Source organism: Thermoascus crustaceus (assembly GCF_041956765.1).
Source record: "Thermoascus crustaceus strain CBS 181.67 unplaced genomic scaffold VTN00scaffold_10, whole genome shotgun sequence".
Classification (NCBI taxonomy): Eukaryota; Fungi; Ascomycota; class Eurotiomycetes; order Eurotiales; family Thermoascaceae; genus Thermoascus; species Thermoascus crustaceus.
In genome coordinates this window covers 433868-454329 of record NW_027192536.1, presented here as the reverse complement: position 1 = coordinate 454329, position 20462 = coordinate 433868, and the positions used below count along the sequence as shown (strand labels likewise).

Sequence of the window (20462 nt, the reverse complement as noted above, 5' to 3'; positions counted from 1 at the left end):
AGATATAATAAATGGCTGTTATTGCCTAGATTTCTATTAGAAGAAGGAAAATATTTACTCTCGTTCTCCCTCTCTCTCTGAGCTACGATGTTAGATATGAATGAGTGAATGAATGAATGAAACTCATCAAACTAAGAGAATGGTAGAAGGCATATAGAATAAAGTAGAATAGAAACAAATCTATCCATTTATTTTCTTTCTTGTATATGATAAATAAATGAACATGAGAGATGATAGCCATACCACACGGCCACTAAGTAAAGTAGACAAAGACCAAGTATCTATCTACTCTACCAGGTACCTACGTAAAGTCCTAATAGGTATGTAGGCAAGTAAGAAGTAGATACAATACAAGCGAGCAATTCGCTATAATGTACTGTACAACTGTATAACTGTACACACAGAATGCATATAACATTTCATCAACGCAAACATAGACATAGACGTAGATAGGTAGATAGATATAGATGTATGTATGTATTTATCCAAATCCAGACTCCGATCCTCATGCATATCACATCCAGACAAAATTGCCCTCCCAAAGAATATGTATCAATCAAGTAGAAAAAAAAGATATTAAACAGAACCGGCATCGTATCAGGCAGATCGTATCATCAATATCGGTATCGTATCATGCGGCGTATGTATGTGTCATGCATGTCGTATGCATATCATGCCATATCAATTCGGTCAGATCAGATCATGTCAGATCATATCAACCATATCGATGGACGGTCTCATATGTCCGCTCTATCCAATCTCTATGTGCTGTATATGTCTTCTATATGAACGCCCTCTCTTCCCGACCGCGACTTCCGGCGCCGCTCCCGCTTCCACTGCTCGCCGACTCGCCGCGCACGCGTCTCCCTCGTCCGTCTCCTCCTCTTCTCCGTTCCGGACGGCGCCATCCGCTGTCTCTGCGGCGGTGGTTTCGATCGCCGTCACGACGGTCAGCTGACGACGAGGTGGATGACAGTGAGGCGACGCCGAGATCGGATCCGGAGCCGCTGAAACTGTGGTGGCGCTCGTGGTCTGGAGAGTGGAGCTCAACACGCGTGTATGAATCCGCGGCGGAGTCGCCTAGGGCTGGGGATTCCGGGGGCAGAGGGGGGAGGATGCGTGGGACGGGGTTCGGATGTACTGCTGTCGCAGGCGGCTGTGGAGGGGAGCGAGTGCGGGGGATCTGCCAGCCGTCGTCGACTTCGTCATCGTTTTCAGATGGCGAAGAGACCTGTCGGGAGGGCGGGTGGATGAAGAGGTTCTCGACGTTGGGGTGGGTGCCTCCGTAAGGAGGAGGGTAGTCGGTGCTCGAGTCGGATGATATCGAGCCCTGGTGAGGACGGGAGTATTGTCCCTGTGTCTGTCCCTGAACAGGCTGATGGAGATCTTCCAAGCTCGACTCGGACGATGAGGACAGCGTCCGCTGCAACTTCTCGTTCAGCAGGTCCTCCTCGTCCATCATCCGCGAGTCGCCCTTCACCAGCCCGAGCCTCTCCTCCTCCGTCGCGTTCTTCACCGCGCGTCGCTGAGCGCCGTCCCCGATGTGGGATCGTCTCAGGATCCCGCGGCCAGGGCTGGCCGGGCTCTTGGTCAACGGCTCAGCCGACTTTCTCCGGCTGAAGACGCTCGAGAATGAGAACTGCCGTCGTGCAGAGTGAGGCGGTTCAGGGGTGAGATGGTTGCCGTCGCGGGCTTCATCAGCCCACGCGATCGAACGGGGTGTGTCGCTGCGTTCTTTCGGATCGAAAGGCGCGGCCAAGGCATCCCGTCCGGCGCCGCGGTAGGCGGTGTCTGCATCCTTCCCGTTGAAGGTTATATTCGTCAGAGCCACCGGATGCATGGGGCTTCGGCTGTCCTGTTCGTCGTGATGCGCTCCCCACGACGAAGGACGCAGAACCCGTCTAAGCGAACGGCCGGTCTGTCTCATGCCAGGCGACTTGGACGGCTCCTCCCCCTCCTCGTCAGGGAACCGCGACATGCCCAGCGGCGGATGGACCGTCTTCGCCGACCCTGGTGTGCGCGGTGCCGTCGTTGGACCCTCGCCGATGACGGTCTTGCGTCTCCTCAACCCATCCCATTCGATGATCTCATTCTCACCCGGCGGCTTCAGCAGATCCTCCTGCCTCTCCCTGAAGTACCTCCTCGCCTCTTCAGCCTCCATCTTCTGTCGCGGAGTAGATATACGCCGGATTATCGCCGCCGTGCCGCGGATCGCATCCGCCTTGGGCTCGGACTCGGGCTGCTCCTGCTCTCCGACCTCCCGAATCTGATCCAGGTCTCCCTTGAAGATCGCGGCGTCGGGGACGTCCTTGGCGGACTTGGAGAGCTGCAGCAGCACGACGCCGGCGCAGATCTGCAGGAAACCCATGATCACCGTGGCGATCTGGATGCCCGTCCCCTTGAAGCCCCGGAACAGAACCGCAGACGTCACGATCGTCGCGCTCGTGAAGAAGACGTAGTACGTAGGCGTGACGAGCGCCGCGTTAAAAATATTCAAAGCTTTCTATACACGCCGTCAGCCGTGGAGCCTCGTAAACGCGGGAAAGAGAGGGTGACATACGTTCAAGTAGATGATCTCCGTCAAAAGCGTCCCGACGACGAAGACAAACAACACATAGAGAAACCACTCCTTGTATTGGGGCTCTCCCCGGATCTGCGCGAGGATGGCCGCGCCCAGACCCTGCGTCGCAACCACGCTCAACCCCCCGATCAAACTGCAGATGCTGAGGTAGACGAACATCGTCTTCTTGCCGTAGCGGGGCCCAGCCCAGAGCGCAACGAAAGTGCATCCGACGATGATCACGCCGCCGTAGGTCAGGAAACCGGGAGCAATCACGTAGTGCTTCATCGCCTGGATATCGTCGACGGAGGACTGCTGCGGCGCGTTCATCGCGATCACGACAGACCCGACAATGCAGCTAAAACACCCAACCTTGCCGACAAAACTGAGTCGTTCCTTGAGGAAGATCGCCGACAGGATCGTCGTGATAACGACAGACAGCGCGCCCAGGGGCGTGACAAGGATAGCATCGACGAAAGCGTATGCGACGAAGTTGCATATCTCCCCGATTATCATCAGGATCATCCCGGACCACCACCAGAAGTTCTTCAGGTACCCGTACCCTTCGCCGGCCTCCTCGTTGTACTTGACGTTGGCTTTCAGCAGGCCGACCTTCTTGAGGACGAAGGACACGCCGATGAAGAAGCCAGAAGCCACGGCCAGCGAGATCCCAATGGCCTTGTAGACCGGCGGCCGTCCCGCACCGCCGCCGCCGGAGCTTCCCCCCATGCGGGCGTAGAGATCGTTCGCATGGGCGATCGCAGACGCGGTGGCGTCCATGTCCATGCCGACAGACAGATAACGAGGGGCCACTGGCCAGCAATGGCGCGCTGCGTTCAGGTCTGTCGTCGAGCACACACACACACACACACACACACACTCTCTCTCTCTCTCTCTCCGGTACACGAACGGACGACTGCCCTGTTGTCGACCGTATCCGTTCTTCGAGCGCTACGGTCGAAGACAGTAGCCGGAGAGTGGCAGTTGTCTAGTTTTAATAAAAGAGCGGGCGTAAGGGGGATATCGTCGCTATCGCCGGATCATTGACGTCGAACAATCCTCCGCTAGGCGACACCACGATCGCCCTTTTTTTTCTCCTTCGTTCGTTTCGTGTTGGACGGAGGTGAAACCAGAGGGACTCAGTCGCAGGCTTTCTTGTTTCGCAATGGGTTTCAAGAACGTAGACCTGTAAGCGCCGTGCTGGAGATCTCTAACGCCGGGCTCGGATCTTGACGCCGATGACGTCGGGAGATGCCAATCGATCAGCAGTGAGCACGGCGCAAGAGCCAATGCTTGAATTGATCGTCGTTCGCGTGGGGAGGAGTTCGATAGGATGTGTTCTGTCTCTGGAATCTAGCGATTGGTATGTACTGTACGTTATGCGTGTGTAGTGTATAGGTGCAGGCTTATCGTATCGAGTCTTCGGATCTTGCGGTCGTCAGTCGTCCTTTGCCGGTGCGCACCGCAATTTAGTATGCAGTGCGTAATAATAAAAAGAGAAAATTCAAAATAAAGATGAAAGAAAAAGAAAAGACGACAGAAATAAAAAAAGGGGGACAAAGAGATCGCTGCGAGTCAGTCAGGCGACAAACTCGAGAGGGAGGAGGCTGGGAGGTTTGTTCCGTCGTCGGTCAGGTCAGCGGCAGCGCTCCCTCGCTGTTTCGCTCATTCGATGTCGGCGTTTCGCCTTGCAGCGTGCAGCGTCGATATTTTCTATTCAATTCTCGATCTGCTTGATGAGGATCAAAGATGCAGAAGAAGTCCAAAAGAAAAGAAGAAGAAACGTCCTCTCGTCTCGACTCGTGTGCTCAGCTGCGTCTGCTCTCTCCACCGACCTGACCAGACCAGCCACCGCTTAATCTCCCCGCGGAGAGCTCCATCTGAACATCTTCACTGGCGAACCGTCTGCAACCCGCCCATCGTCCATCTCCACCGCGATTCTAGACTTGAACCACCAGCCTTGCCGAGTCCGCTCTGGCTATCAGTCAGTCCACTTTTTTTTTTTTTTTAGATTTATCCACTACTGTGTGAAACGTCGCCGCGCCAGCTGAACCACGGATGCACACCGTCTGAAATGAAACCCGTCGAGTCTTTACTTGGCCTGGAATCGTAGTTTGTCCCTGAAGTTTGAACAAAAAGACATTTGACAGGTGGTCGGACTTATGCGATATGATAAGACGTGCAGCATGCACGTGGAAAGCTTAGCCGCAGCTGCTCACATTCTCCGTGTTCGATGTGGATTCTATGCCTAATTACGCAGTACCCCTACCAGTCGACACGTATAAATATTATTGCTATCTAGGAGAGATACAAAAATCGCATCACACCTTCCCATTGCTGTCCCACGCGAGCAGCACTCATGGTATCCGATGCACAGGTACTGACTACCTAAGAAACGATTAAAAAAAATGAAGCGTCTTTCACACCTGCCGTGCCCGTCCCGTCCCGTCCCGTCCCATCCAATCCCAACCGGGTGTATACATCTGGTATCATAATGCACGAAAAAAATAGATAAATCAAGGAATCATGAGAAACGTACGAAAGACCGAGGGGGATGTCGGGAAAAGTACGACACGGAGAGATAGATAGATAGATAGGGAAAGCTATACAACAGGAGTAAGGGGATATCATAGAAAACATGCATCCGATCATCAAAAGAAGAGAAAGACAGGCCACCCCCCATGGTCCGACGGAGATGGCGGTGCAAAGATTATCGCTTCATCTCACATTATATGTGGGCTTCCGTAGCTTGTTCACCACCGGCGGCGGTCCGTCCATGGGATACGGCGGCATGAAGCTCCCGTTCGAAACGCTGCCCGAGTGGACGTGTTTCGGCGGCGGGAGCGGCATCGTGATGCCTCCGCCGTTGCTGTTGTCGTCGGGGTACGGCACGGATATCGGGGTCTTGGGCGGGAGCGGCGGCGGAACCGTCGGGCTGAACGTCTCCGAACTGAGAGAGGGAGAATGTTTCTGCCGCGAGCCAGGTCGGCTGTGGTCGAAACTCTGGCGGTGGGAGTGGATGTCGCTGCCAGATCGGCGACCCGGCGGGGTGTTGTTTGAACCATGTGGGGTGGGGTGATGGGGAAGCGCGTCGTGGGAATGCGTCGGATATTCGTCAGGGGCGATGACTGTGAATTTGTCCTCCGATGAGGAGACCTGGAGGCTCGGACGCTGAGGGCGTGGATGCGCTGGAGGCTGCTGTGTTGGTATATCTCCGGGGAGTTCTACAGCGAATGCCTTCGGCGGAGGTGGGCCGACGGGAGGAGGTGAGGCTTGGGGGAGCGGGGCCTCCTCGCCGTCAGAGAGGTTGCTAGCTGCAGCGTGTGTTTCAAGCCGACGATGAGCGCGTTTGATCTTCGCGAGCTTAGCCGCAGCATCGTGATTCATCTTCTGCACCTCGGGCTTGGAGAGGTATCTCCGCGTGCTGGTGCTGATATCCGCCAGCCGGTTCCACTCGTTCATGCCAAACTCCCCAACACCAACTTCTACATTTAATCGGTAATAGTTGTCCTTGCTCACGTTCCTCTTCGGCAGATGCTCTTTCAGCATGTACTGGTGGATGTCTTCGCAACCCTCGATCTTGGCAATCAGCCGTCTGCGCGCTTCCGCGAAGCTGCCCAGCGCATCGCCAAAGAAGTCCTCCCACCATTCATGCTGCCTGTTGTTCGTGCCCGCAGGCCGCTTGCCGGTGCCGACACTGACGAAGACGCCAATCTCCCGTCCAGGCCATTCATTTACGGCCGCTTCATCGAGGACCTGAGGTGCGGGGTTGTACGTCCCCGCGCCCTCATCTATGAAGACGTGCTGTCCGATCTGGATCGGTTTGAACGCAAGACCAGTGGCACACGTCGCCCGACCAGCTTGCCATATTGTGCAATTGAATTCCGGCGGAGGTTCTTTTCTCGAATCGTACGAGCGCAGCAAAGCGGCTTGTCCACTTTTCGTTGTCCCTTTGTACACAGCGGTAACAGCACTGTCTGAGTTAGCAAAGTCTCTTGGGGCCGGCATCAAATCATCGCGATTGGCGACCACTCACGTTTTTGTTCTGAATTCCCTGTTATCATAGAGAAGAGCGTCCGGGTTGCCCCACATCAGACCGTTGATGAAAGTCGAGTTTCTATGGCCCATAGGAGTGGCCGGACTGGACGCCCCGACGCTGCTGGCGCTTCCGCGGCTCAGGGTCCGCTGGGGCGCACCGACATGTGGACTGGCCGCCGAACTGGCGACGGAGGTCCTCCCGGAGGAATTGGTCATGTCGTTGCCTTCAGATTCGAAAATGGTGTGTTCCCTCACGCACTGCTTGATGGCCTCCTCCAGCCTCGATGCCTTGAAGAGAGTGTGCCGGTACGGGATCCCCGCAATCGTCTTGTCGGTCTCGAAGACCCGTCTCGTCATGCGCACGTAGACATCCTTGCACGTCTCGAGGTCGAGGCGCAGCCGGCCCAGCATGAGGGCGATGAGTCCACCGGTGCCGGTACCGACGATGAGGTCGAAATGGTCGCAGGGTTTGGGGATCTGGTCGCGGCGCGGGGCCTTCCCCTCGCATTCGACGTAGGTGCGGTACATGAGTTCCTGCAGGAGGATAAGCATCGAGTATCCCCTCACACCCCCTCCATCTGCCAGACGTCAGTTCTCAGAGCTTAAGATGCATGTCCGCGGCGACGACTTACCCAGCGAGAGGATCCTCAACGGAGGACCCTTGGTGGTGTCTTTGCGGCGAAGAGTGGTGGTCTCCATGACGGGCTACGATGTTGTTGTTGGAACGGCGCAGCTTCTGCGGCCTGCGCGCGTGGAGTAAGCAGCGCTCCCTGCTGAGGCCTAGATTTCACGATGCGCCGCGCAGATGGACCGGGGGGGGGGGGGGGGCAAAACGGTCTGGTGAATCGAGGTCTCAGAAGAAGAAAAATCGACGGTGGAGATATAACGAAGATACCCTATGATGGCAATGGAGTAGACAGGTAGAGATGATTTTTCTTTCTCTCTGCACGGCGGGCCCCAACGCTGCCGCAGAACGGATACCGGCTGAGGTGAGGCCGTGAGAGTCGATAGGGTGGAGAGAGCTGACGATAGAAAAGAGGCGAGGGGGGGGGGGGAGCGAACGAACGAACGATCTAGTGGTTAGTTACCTGGCTAGAGCAGATCCACGAGCCAGCTAGAAGACGTCCAGAAGACGAGAGGCCTATCGTACTTGTGCGCCCGAGGGCGGAGTCCTGTGGCGGTGCATCCGCTGCGTCATCCGTTCCTCTGCTGCTTTTTGCTTTGTTGCTCATGCAGATGGGTGATGCAATCAGGCGTCCTGGTACATCCATACCTTAGGTACATATATACCGCCCATTGTCCCTTTTTTGGTCCTCGTCTTTCATAAAATCGGACGGGTCTACCCTGTATATCTCCAAAGAACCGACATCATTTTTCAACCATTTTTTTCTTTTCTTCCTACCTTGGATCGTTTCCACGGATCTTCCCCTCAAAAACATGTTTCGTGGTGGCTATGCTATATTTAGCGAGCGGGAACGCGTGGTGATCGGATGAACCGGCTCTTGCTCTCCCCGCGGAGTGCAGCATGTAAGCTTAACTTCGAAGTCACGGTTTCCCTTAGGTACCACCTCGATCCCCAGAGAAAAGGCCACGATTTATATTCCTTCTGTGTTATTCCCTTATCGTAGTTTCTATCTACTGTAAATGCACTGTTCGTCTTCCCATCCGTGTCGTGGAGAAAACACACGGATCCCTCAACCGATCGCATCACAACCACGGCGGTGGCGCAGCAGCGTCCGTGGGACGGGACTCGGATGCGGAGAAGAAAAAACCCGCCATCATATCATCTCCGTCCTTTGTCGGAGCTGAACGCGTAGATGACTGTCATTTCATCTTCGTCTCATCGTATATCAGAAGAGCGGTGAGGTGGCTGCTGATTCTGGTGGTATATCGTCAATGTTGAGAGTCGTAATCGCAGAACTACCTCCTACATTAGGTAGATAGGTATCTGTACGTGCTTCCTAGGTAGTCCCTACCAGGTACAACCTCACAGTACCTAGTACTTGGTACCAGGAACCTACCTACCAGACCAGTATGATATATATGCTCCTTGGATAGGTAGGTATCATGAACAACATCTCCGCTCATTTTCTTCCTGTTTTCTTTACTTTTTTTTAAAAAAAAAGTAGGTACAGTACTTAGGTACCAAATGTCGATATTGCAAATCAAATCGCCTGATTGTATGTACCTAACCCAGTACTGTACTTGGATCACACAATCTCTTTTTAGTTAGGAGTCATACATACATACCCAAACCAAACCAAACCAAACCAAACCAAACCAAACCACATGCCTGCCCAGGTCTAGATCTAGATCCTCACCGACCGACCGACCTGCTGACCAGACCGGACCAGACCAGAGTACGAACTTGAGCCTTCGTTTCGACCTGGCTTGTGACCTGGGATTTTGAGTCATGGACGCTTCGCCGGGCGTCAGCTGCGCCGCGTTAGGTAGCTACTTAGGTAGCTACATACGCACTGGAAGCACCTACTGGACCCGGGACTGGGCACGAAGTACGAAGTATGTACATGAGGGTCAGTTGATTTATTGATTGCTTGGTCGGTTGGTTGATTTTTTTTTTTACTGAGTTTATGATCAACTACAGATTGGACATGGGCTGATTGATAGAGATGGTTCTTGACAGAACGGATGCGAAAAAGAAAAAAATGGGAAATAGGTTCCTACGTAAGCTAGAAGGCAGCAAAGACACTGACGACCTGCTTACAATGACGCCTCAGGGAAAACAGTCAGCAGCGACATTTTAGGAAGCAAATGCCCCCGAGCTTCCCTCCTCTTCATCAGCAGGTTCCTCGCCAAACCCACGATCCTCATCCTTGACGCTCTCCGGCTGCCACAAGCTCCTGGTCTTGTCCATGTAGACCAGGACGAGCTCAGACTCCTTGATGAACTCGTGCACGTACGACGGGACCTTGTAGATCCTCCCGCAGATCCGGAGCAGCGTCTCGTGCTGGATGGAGAGCTTCTCCCGCAGCCGGTTCATGCTGTCGATGTAGAGCCCTGACGTGTATCCGCCGCGCTCTGCTCTCGGCGGTAGTCGAGAGTAGATGGCGTCCTCCATGTCCTTGCGAACGCGCTTGATGTGCTCCTGGAAGCTGCCCTCAATGACCAGAGAATTACCGCTGGAGTCGCCCCCACTGCCCCAGCCGTCGTCGACAACGGGCGCAGCACGTCGCGATGATGGAGACGACCGTTGCCTGTATGACTTTTCGAGATGAAGCACCTTGGCTTTCCACAGCTCGTCAATGATGGCCGGAGAGGCATACGCCTTGATCGCGCTGATGTCGCTCGCGAAGCTGCCGTCGAAGTCCCTGAAGAAGCTGACCGCGTCTGTCAGAGTCGCGTAGACCTGGTCCATGGCTGTCTCGAAGGGCACTTTATTCCTGCTGTAACTGATACCCTGTCTCTTCCAATGGTGGTGATGGCGCGATCCGACCGGGTATTTCTTCAGCACCGGAGGAGCCATGCCGTACGAGTCGCCGTACAGACTGTCGGCGGCGGCATATCTGTGCGAGCATCGAGGGACATAGTCGTAATCGGCTCCTCTGTAATGTGACGAGATGTTCCCGCCGTGCAATGGCAAAGAGTAATGAGAAGTCATAGTGGATCATCAATGGATCGTAGTGACTAATTCTCGTCTGTTTCCAACCAACTCTCAGTCAACCGATAGGAAGTAGAGTTCCGGGCCGAGGTAATAATCGTCGGGGAAGGTTATCATCTACAGATATCGGCGAATCTGGAGATATGGACCTGTATCTTATAGCAGGCTGCAGCGCCGCTGGATGGAAGAACCCGGCTGCTGGAGGGGTCATATCGATTGGAGAAAGACGGCAGTTTGCTTGACGGGACGGAAACAAGTGCCACCAGTAACCAAAGTGACTCGACTGCAATCAACCGGTCGTCAACCGGATATGTGGTAGTATCTTGAGCAGTCGTGGTGGACGGATAGAGGGGCCACGGACAACGGACAACGATCCGACGGACAGAACTCGGCATTGCGAGCTAGCTCTCCCTAGCTTGCTTTCGTAGGATGCCAATGCGGGGAAGACCTTGGAAAAAGACTCCATCCGTATGAGCTCTCCTCTCGCGGACAGCAGCGAGGGGCAGATGGAAGAGTGCCGGCCGGTTCAACAGAAAGCGGGAAGACGCTGGATACTACGCCGCATTATATCACACCAGCGCGGGGAAACACCTCACATAGCAAACATTCGAAGACAAAACAACAGAACAAGACATGTGACCTTTTTCTTGCAGTCGAGACCACGAAACAAACGTTCTGCGGGCCGCCGGGAGATCCTCCACTTCAGTGGAGAAACACGCATCCTCGGCGAGGGCCGGATATCGTCATTATTAATGCGCTGCGACCCCAGTTTCGTTGATCTTGTCTATCCAAACGCATATAACATTTCAAAAAAAAATACATATACACTATTCTATATTTTATCTACGAAACATTCTAACCTAGATCTTTTCTTCACCCCCCAGATAATAGAATTATATATACCCCACCATGTCAGCATTCCCACCATCCTCTCTCCGGCCGATCCTCAAGGAGGTTGCCGAGCTGCTGAAGCAAAGAAAGGAGACCATCTCCGTCGCAGAGACTGTACGCCCGGCTATGATCTGAGGTTCCGCCGCAGTTTGCAGTTCAACCAGCTAAGCGCGACAACAAACCAGGCAGCAGGAGGCATCATCTCCGCCGCTCTCCTCTCCACGCCGGGGGCGTCGGCTTTCTACAAGGGCGGATTGACGGTTGGTACCCCTGTGCATTTATTCGAATTTCCTTTTCAGTGACTATATCTTTTTTTTCTGCTTTTGTTGACAACCATCTGCTTCCGTTTTGAGATAAATCGACAATACATAACCACCCCGCCTCCCCACCCCCGCGATGGATCACATCACATCACATTTACTGTTAATATATATATCGATACTATTTCCTAATTTTGGTACGATCACAGGTCTATACCCTCCAATCCCGTGTCGCCTTCGCTGGCTGGACCGAGGCCGACGTGCAGAACTACGGCGGTCCCACGCCCGCCATCGTCGCCGGCCTGGCCGACCACGTCCGCGGCACGCTGGGTTCGACGTACACGGTCAGCGAGAGTGGCACTGCAGGACCGACCGGTGGGCCGACAAATAGGAAGCCGTGAGTTTGTCCCCTTCGATTTTTCGTTGTCTTTTTGATTTTGTTTGTGGGTTGTTTGTTTATTTGCTTGTTGGGTTGTTTGGGGGGGGGGGGGGGTTTGTTTCGTCCCCGTTTGCTTCGAGCTTCGAGCTGTCTCTGGTGTCCACATACATCTTATACGCCATGTCATACATCAATTGACTTCGTGTAACTGCTTTTTTCCCACCCTGTCTCGACGTTCAATATCACACGGGGAATACAAGCAGCCCACCCACCTCACCACTCTACTAACCCCCTCCCCCCCAAACAACCACATCATGTCTCACGCCGTGCCACTAACCCAACAGACAACAGAGGCTACGTCGCCCTCGCCGTCTCCTCCCCACAGGGCACGTTCACGCGCGAGGTCGACACGGGGATCGGCCCGGACCGGGAGCAGAACATGGTCGCCTTTGCGGACGAGGCGTTGAAGCTGGTGCGGGATGTGATTAGGGGGGATGCGAAGTTGTGAATATCTACGTTACCTATCTGGTCTAGCTAATCTAGGTGTTATGGTTGTTTAGATATCTATCTATCTGGTCTAGATAGATAGGTAGGAAATTACCACGCTAGGTATGGATTATGAGAATCACAGTGGACGTGCCCTAGGCCTAGGATGGATATCTATGGATCGATGTATATACATACATACATATACATACCTGCCTATTTGTCATGGCGAATAGCTCTGAGAAGAATTACGAGAGACCGTGATCTTCAGGTTCCGTATTTACGGGAAAATAGAGCACCGAGTTGGAGGTGAATAGCTGCGAATGGTAACTTCCAGCTACTTCTCGATGTCTCTAGGAAGGAGTCATAAATACATCCATTTCATCTAGCAAAGTGTCGTTGAGAGAAACATTGCACACAGGTACCAGCGTTAGTAGGGCATACGTCCAGCGGGGACAGTTGAAGCCCTTGAACCTGCATGGACCGAGTACAGTAAGAGGTGAAAAAGAGCAGTAGATCTTCAGCCAAAAGGAGAAGAAAAAACAACACATCGTACTATCGATACATGGAAGTAGATAGGTACCGTACATCTTATTCATCCTTGGCCCATGGCAGGCTGAAGGTGCCCACCCAGTCCTCCACCTCCTGCCTCAGCAGCACGATCTCCGGGATCTCCTCGCCCTCGCCCAGGTACTCGAAGAAGGCCTTCAGGCTGGTCGGGTTCTTGCGGCCCTTGGACTCGGCGCTCTCCTTGGCCGCCTTGTCCAGCTTCTGCGTGAGGATCACAGCCCGGTCGACGATCTCCGCGACCCGGCGGAAGTCCTCGGGCTGGAAGCCTCGGGAGGTCATGGCGGGGGTGCCCAGTCTCAGGCCGCCGGGCTTCAGGGCCGATTGGTCGCCCGGGACGGTGTTCTTGTTGCTGGCGACGCCGCAGAGTTCGAGGACTCGCTCCACGCGGGCGCCGTCGACGCCGCGGTTCTTCAGGTCGACCAGGACCAGGTGGTTGTCGGTGCCGCCGGAGACGATGTTGTATCCCAGGCCCCCGCTGTTGGTGGAGTTGCCTAGCCTCTCAGCGAGGGCTTTAGCGTTGGCAAGCACTGTCTCCTGGTAGTTCTTGAACTCCTTGGACTGAGCCTGGTGGAGGGCGACCGCCAACGCGGTGATGGTGTGGTTGTGGGGTCCTCCCTGGTGTCCGGGGAAGACGGACGCGTTGATCGGGCCCTCGAGGTCATACATCTCCTGGTTACCCTTCTTGTCCGTCCGGCGGACACCCTTGCGGTAGAAAATCATAGCACCGCGGGGTCCGCGCAGGGACTTGTGGGTGGTGGTCGTAACGACGTCAGAGTGGCGGAAGGGAGATGGGATGACATCCGCGGCCACGAGGCCGGAGATGTGTGCCATGTCGCTGAGCAGGTATGCTCCGACAGAGTCCGCAATCTGCCGCATCCTCTCATAGTCGATCAGTCTGCTGTACGCGGAAGTTCCGGCAACGATGAGCTTCGGGCGGTATAGGAGAGCCGTCTTCTCCAATCCGTCGTAGTCAATGAGGCCGGTTGCCTCGTCAAGACGGTAGGGCAACGTCTCGAAATACTTGGAGATGGCGGAGATCTTCTTCGTCGGGGTCTGATATCCGTGCGACAAATGTCCACCGTGGGGGAGGTCAAGTCCCATGATGCGATCATGGGTGTTGAGGAGGGCAGAGTACGCGTAGAGGTTCGCGGGAGAACCGGAGAGAGCTGTGGAATATCAATTGAGATGTCCACTCAACAATGCCAGACCGGGGCGACTCACGTTGCACATTCACACCCCACTCTTCAGGATTGAGTCTGAACGTCTCCAGCGCGCGCTGCTGACATAGCCGCTCAGCCTCATCGATATATTGGTTGCCTCCATAATATCGTGCTCCGGGGTATCCCTCCGAGTATTTATCTGATATCACCACGTCAGATATCAAGCTTCCAGCTTCGGACCCAAGGAGGACGAACTTTGCATCACACTTCCAAGCGCATCGAGGACGGCCTGGGACGTAAAATTCTCCGAGGGGATCAAGTTGATAAAGTGCTTCTGGCGTTTTTTCTCCTACAATTAAGTTCAGCATGGCTTTCCTGGACTGCCGTGCGGGGAGAAGTGGACCTTTTGCAGGATGTTATAAACTGTGGGGTCGGCGTCTTCGAGGCGTGCGGAGAGGAGCTGGAGGGGAGACGCAGATCAGTAGACATTTCTACGAGGCTTTTTACGCATGCTGCTCGCACCTTCTGTTGGCCATCTTGGCTGTCTGACGAGACGTTGCGCCATTGGAACAGTCTGGAGGGGTGGTCGGACTGGTATCTGGCGCGGGCGGCGGCAGCAGCTCTGGCGGAGCTCCCAGAGAGCGGGATCAGCCTCGATGCTTGCCGGCCACAACGGTTCAAGGACATTGTGGGCAGGGAAAAAATTTCAGAGGGGTCTGAATCTGCAAGCCACTCTGATGAGAGACACGCGATAGATAAGAAGCCAGAGACAGCGCGGAGAACAATCGTCTTCGGGGATTCTGGCAACTGATACGGACGCCCGTTGTCCGCGGGAAACGCATCCTCCGCCTGGCTCGGGCAATCTCGTCGGCCGACGTTGGCGCCATACCCTTTTTGGACAGATCTCTTGGTCCGTGCACGCACTGCTTTTTTTTTCGGCCGCAGCTTCACGTCTTTTTTCCTTCCTCACACAACTAAATCCAAGATGAAGAGATGGCCTCTTCGGCTTCCTCAGCTCTCGCGCGCGTCAGCTCTTTGAGCTGGTGCCCGCGGGCGATGCTGATATGTCCCGGGCCCACTGCACCATCCATCAAGGGGCAATTTGAAACCATCGGATTGGAGAGGTTGTGTCGCGTGTTCTCTGACGAGAACGCTGCTGATGAGACTGCTTATACTTATCGATGTGGTATTTTGCGGGCAATGGACGATTTGATCCGGAAAGAAGTTTCTCTGGATTGTATTGCCAGCCTTGGTCATTTTCGTCATTTCCCAACCATCCTGTGCGACTGATGCTTGTGCGTCCGGTATGGCTGGACTATGGCGTGTCCATGGTGTTAGGTTTCCTTATCTGTATGCTCCTTGCAGTTTATGAAAACAATAACAGTGAAGTTTTTGAGATCTTCTTGTCTTATACCCACCATCGTACGATTTTGAATGTCCACTACGAAGTATCCTCGACGGCAGCAAGATCTCTCACTATACACGCTGAGCATTTGCGTGTTCGTGAATCTCTCCGCTTTCATCGACGTGTAATGCCAGGAACATCACTCTTTCGCTGGAATCTCGTTATTATCATAGCCCGTATATCAATATATCCCACTGCTTCCCGAACCAGAGCTCGTCCAGCTTTTTTCAAAGAATGAGTTTAAACTTTTTCTAGGAATAAATAACCAGCGGTCTGAAACATAGGCCTTATCCATTCAGTGACGTTAGGAGACTGGCTCGGTCCTTTATTATGCCCATTGGGAAGCCCTCGGATGTTGTATGAATGGCGGCCCCAATGGATCCCTTCAAGATCCAGAACATCGATGCTTAGGAAAGTCCTTTGCTCCGGTTTAACAAGAAACCTTATAATAAATACTTTGTATTTCCAGGTAGACCTATGAAGCATAGTCATCTCAACACAGCCAGGGACTGATATTATCTCCCTCGCTGTCCTTCCTTTGGCCTCCCAAAGGATGACTGATTGGCCTAGACCCGTCGCGAGCAATCTATATTTCAGATATTACACAAAAACTGTTAAGAAGCTGAAAAATAGAAAATCTTTTCGTCTTAAAATGACTACGATCATGAAGCTATTGAATACCAAGGCAGTTAGAACTTGTACTGTACATACAGTGCATAGTAGCGCCTGTCTCCTAACAGACAAGACGGAAAGAACAATAATAGCAATAATACTTACTTCAATATAGAAGTGGACTGGCCAGCTAAAGAGATAAACCGTTAAAATAAAAAAGTTGATTCGATTAAAAGGCATTTTCGTTTCGGGATGAGCGATTCGGATAAAACTTCCCGTTCGCCAAGATTCGTTCCGTGGTAAGCAAGCGATTATAGAAATGACAATTTCCATAATAATAATGGACAGCACGAGTTGCGAATTCCTCCGTCCTTTCCCGCCAATTTCGCGTGATGGGGCGTTCTAAAATTCGGGTTTTTACTGTACAGGGGAGGGGGGCTTCTGCTCTGCACCTAGGTGGCCAACGACGTGAAGACTATATTTGCCTCGACAGCTCTTTGCACCGTCTATAGTAGTGATGTGAACATAGAGGAAATTGAAGGACAGTGAGATATTTCAGATACTATGTAAGAAGCGTCTAGTCTATTAAGAGACCTTAAGCGGTCTAGACAAGTAGACTAGGTACCTACCTAGCATTGTCAAGCCATTCCATATAGGAACTGACGTATGGTACAGTAGGTACCGATTCTTAAATGCATTGCCAACCCCGCCCTATAAGTTCTGCCAAGCAGAGAATCCTTATCGATTAGCCAGTCGTACGTTATCGATTAATTTCTTCAAGTCGAACTATAGTAGTTACTGCTTGGCGGCGGGTTCAAGAACCACGGTGCGAGTGAGTGGAGTCCGAAGATAGGGCTGTTGTTATTTATTATGTAAGGATCTAAAAAGATTTTTTAAGACACTTAAGACATAGACTTAGAGATAGGTACACTGCATCCGATCCCTTACTGATATTGATGTTCTGTACGAGTCAACCATTGGATAATGTTTTCTGTTTCTTGAACTTCAGAAGATGAGAGTGCAAGGGGTCTACCTTAGGGCTGTAACTGGACATTCAGCATTCCGGAAGCTCCAAGAGGCCCACCTTGGGGGAAAAAAGAGCTCTTTCTTTCCTTCCCGTCGTGCATCACCATGATATTATTATAGCAACAATTCCAACATTCAATGTGAGTTTCGGGGCCGGCCGATTTGACAGATGTCAAACGCTCCATCACGTGTCAGACTCCCGAACGGCGACAGCGCACAGTTACCTAATCAGCACCTCGGTTTCTTGCTTTTCTTTTGAGTCCTCGAAACATTTCCGTGAAACCTGTTCAGTGCGTCTGTTGGAGACGTGCAACTCGTCGCTCTTGCCTTTGTATACGCAGTAAATTCGATGAGACAGACCGCTGTTGCAACAGGTTGCGATCGTTATTCTCCTCGCTCTCGCGACGACGCGACCGGCTGACCGTTGCGGGGCTCGCCGTCGATCAGGAGTTCAGGCTGGTCAACACTCGGCACCTTTCTTATATGGTGCGGTGAGGAGGGCCTTGCACTGTTCTCTCTTACGCGCGTGCGCTGAATCTAAAGCCAGATTAAACAAACATGAAGTTTCAGGACCTGAGTGGGCTTCGATTTTAAGTACGCAGCCCTGATATCGGGTGCAAACCCTGTGGTGAGTCTACTACTCATCCTGGCACCGAAACAAGTCTTCCAAGTGGGCCGAGGGTCGCGCACTCGGGCACGACGCTAAGCCTGGCCAACTCTCAGTTAAAATAGCGATCTTCTGGGGCCATTTCGATCGCCAAATTCGCCATTTACGGTTGTATCGACTATCTCAATCCAGGCGGCAGCTCCCGTGTATCGCGATGCCAGATAATATTATGCACTCTCCGTATATAGGAAACATACTATGTGCTTTTCTGGAAGTTTATTGAAAGTCAAGATACAGTCCGCGGGGAATCTATTTGCAGAGATCGGGATCATTATCATTTCCGTTTAACGACTTTGCCCACCATAGGATCGTCAACACCAGAAAGTCCAGAACAGTTGACTGGTCACTGAGATCAGCTAAGATTGCGTGACTAGACGCAACTCTCTCATCTCCCATTCTCCTTCACCGCAGGTGCTGTACGAAGTATGAGACAAGGTCTATGATTCCGGCTTTGAGACGTTCGTTCAAGGCTTGCAACACAGGTGTATGCAGTCCTTTGTTCCTCGTAGGGCATCCACCAACTTCAAGGATGGGAGCGCCAAGGGATCGGTCTTTGCCCGACACAGTGTACACTGTACACCACGTTCCTGGGCAACACGTCACCATGCGGATGCAAGAAACAACGTGCCACTCAGAGACTGCAGGACTGTGGCTGTGATTCCCTTTGGAGGCTTCCCACATCGAAAAATTAAAATTTCGACAACCCCGAGATTGGAAGGACGGCCCAGGTGCCACGACAACAGTTGCCAGAAGGGAATTAAGTTGCTGTTAACCTGACAAGTGCTGCGAAGCGTCCAATCAGGGATTCAAGGGAGAGTTCTCCCCTGGCAGTAGCGGCGGCCCAAAGGCTCTTGGCTTCGCTTGCGCCCGGCTGCCCCTGAGCCAAACAGCCCTAGCGGCGCCCATCACTGATCGATCATCAAAGGTTCGACGTGCTGGCTCAACTCTGTGGACCAACATCCGGCCGTTCCTAAGAGACTCACTCACCCAGGATTCAGGTAACCGTTAGGCGTCATATTATGATTGTTATTATTTCCCCATCATTAACAATAAACCGCAGAAAGGTGGAAGTTTCAGAGGGGTGTGGCTGGGGCATCTTCCAAGCGCGAACGCTTGGGGCAGCAGGAGGAACCTCTATGACATCAGAACCGGGATAAGACCTTCGATAACAAGGTACCAGCAGATAAGGGCTTGGAGACCGTTTCTTGAAAACGAGGGATGAGTCTGAACCGGTGGGAAACAGGTAAACATAGGAGGCGGTGGGGATAGAAGGAGGAGGATGGAGAAGGATCATATTATTATTATCAACTCGAGGAGATCCCTTGATGAAGAAGCTTCGCCACGAACGCACGACATCAACGGCGGCCCTTCGGAAGGGAGAGCAGAAAGTGGTAGCCGTCTGAGCGCAGCACGGGAGCGAACAACGGACATGACCATGTGGACCTCGGGGATGGACAGCAAAAGTGGGTGTGTCGGTGGACACAGGGGGCTACAGCTACTGTACACGACGGGGCCGGGCCGTGTGCACAAGGGCTGCGCGGCTGGACGTGAGGGGTCCGAAGGGCTCCTAGGCACCGTCAGCGCGGATCTGCAGGCGCCTTGGCCCTACTGCCACGCCCTCCCGCCCCCCCCAAAAGGCCCCCCGGGACATCCACCCGCCATACACTGCGTATAAAGAACGCTACCGCCGGTTTCCCTTGTTTCTCCCCTTCCTCCTTCTGCCACCCACGCTCGTTGATCAGTTCGCCCCGGTGTCTGCCGATTACATTCGTTTTGGTATCAACAAGCTCGTCAGCTTGACCGTCTTTTTTAAAGACACTCCTTTAAAACCCAACTACTTTTCTGCTTGTTCAAGAGTACATTTTGGTATTTATATATTCTTGAAAAAATGCGTTTCTCTGTTGCTGCCATTGGGGCCCTCGCGGCCGGCGCTGTTGCTACCAGCCAGTCGTTCACCACCGAGGTCGTTTACGACACTGAGACTTACTGCCCGGAGTCTTCCACGGCCGCCCCCGTCCAGAGCACTACTCCTACCTACAGCCCTGAGGTATGACCGGGACAGAAGAGATAGAACATCAGAGCAGGGCTGACTTGCAAATAGCCCACTACCACCAAGGTTATCTACGACACTGAGACCTACTGCCCTGAGGAGTCGTCCACTGCTGTCCCAGTTAGCCCATCTTCGGCTGCTCCGGTCATCACCTCGACCCCTGCCTACAGCCCTGAGGTATAGTCTGAAAAGCAAAGACGAGATGGAATGCAAGATCAGGGCTAACTTGCCAATAGCCTACCACCACCAAGGTCATCTACGACACTGAGACCTACTGCCCTGAGGAGTCCTCTACGGCCGCCGCCGCTGTGACTCCCTCTTCTAGGGCAGTCACCCCGTCTTCTTCCGTGGTGGCGGTCACCTTGTCTTCCTCGAGTGCTCCGGTCGTCACCCCGAGCCCGACCTACAGCCCCGAGGTATGGTTTGAAAAGAAAGGATAGAATGTCAGAGCAGGGCTGACTTGCAGATAGCCCACCACCACCAAGGTTGTCTATGACACTGAGACCTACTGCCCTGAGGAGTCCTCTTCGGCTGTCCCAGTCACTCCCTCCTCGGTTGCCCCAATTACTCCGAAATTCACTCCTACCTACTCTCCTCAGGTATGATCCAGAGGGCATCTCACGGATGTGATGCGGCCCGTGGGATACACGAGAAGAGTCGCTAACTTGCAAATAGCCTACCACTAAGGTCGTCTATGACACCGAGACCTACTGCCCTGAGGAGTCCTCGACGGCTGCCG

The 20462-nt window shown here is 53.3% G+C and overlaps 5 protein-coding genes across 5 annotated transcripts; 1 reads left to right on the top strand and 4 right to left on the bottom strand.

Moving 5' to 3' along the window:
- Positions 1 to 781: 781 nt before the first annotated feature.
- Positions 782 to 3346, bottom strand: VTN00DRAFT_2531 (uncharacterized protein; the record flags this gene model as incomplete). Its single annotated transcript, XM_069428756.1, has 2 exons — positions 782 to 2503; positions 2561 to 3346. The coding sequence occupies 2 exons, from the start codon at positions 3344 to 3346 to the stop codon at positions 782 to 784; spliced, it is 2508 nt and encodes an 835-aa protein (XP_069283579.1).
- Positions 3347 to 5278: 1932 nt separating this feature from the next.
- On the bottom strand, positions 5279 to 7297 carry VTN00DRAFT_2530 (uncharacterized protein; the record flags this gene model as incomplete). Its single annotated transcript, XM_069428755.1, has 3 exons — positions 5279 to 6533; positions 6597 to 7176; positions 7231 to 7297. 3 exons carry the CDS (start codon positions 7295 to 7297, stop codon positions 5279 to 5281), a joined length of 1902 nt encoding a protein of 633 aa, XP_069283578.1.
- A 2062-nt stretch (positions 7298 to 9359) lies between these two features.
- VTN00DRAFT_2529 (uncharacterized protein) lies at positions 9360 to 10217 on the bottom strand (the record flags this gene model as incomplete). Its single annotated transcript, XM_069428753.1, has 1 exon — positions 9360 to 10217. The coding sequence occupies one exon, from the start codon at positions 10215 to 10217 to the stop codon at positions 9360 to 9362; it is 858 nt and encodes a 285-aa protein (XP_069283577.1).
- Positions 10218 to 11126: 909 nt separating this feature from the next.
- Positions 11127 to 12255, top strand: VTN00DRAFT_2528 (uncharacterized protein; the record flags this gene model as incomplete). The annotated part of the gene is made up of 4 exons (XM_069428752.1): positions 11127 to 11222; positions 11294 to 11368; positions 11578 to 11765; positions 12099 to 12255. The coding sequence occupies 4 exons, from the start codon at positions 11127 to 11129 to the stop codon at positions 12253 to 12255; spliced, it is 516 nt and encodes a 171-aa protein (XP_069283576.1).
- A 569-nt stretch (positions 12256 to 12824) lies between these two features.
- On the bottom strand, positions 12825 to 14650 carry VTN00DRAFT_2527 (uncharacterized protein; the record flags this gene model as incomplete). Its single annotated transcript, XM_069428751.1, has 5 exons — positions 12825 to 13969; positions 14025 to 14162; positions 14219 to 14312; positions 14367 to 14423; positions 14486 to 14650. 5 exons carry the CDS (start codon positions 14648 to 14650, stop codon positions 12825 to 12827), a joined length of 1599 nt encoding a protein of 532 aa, XP_069283575.1.
- Between the last annotated feature and the right edge of the window lie 5812 nt (positions 14651 to 20462).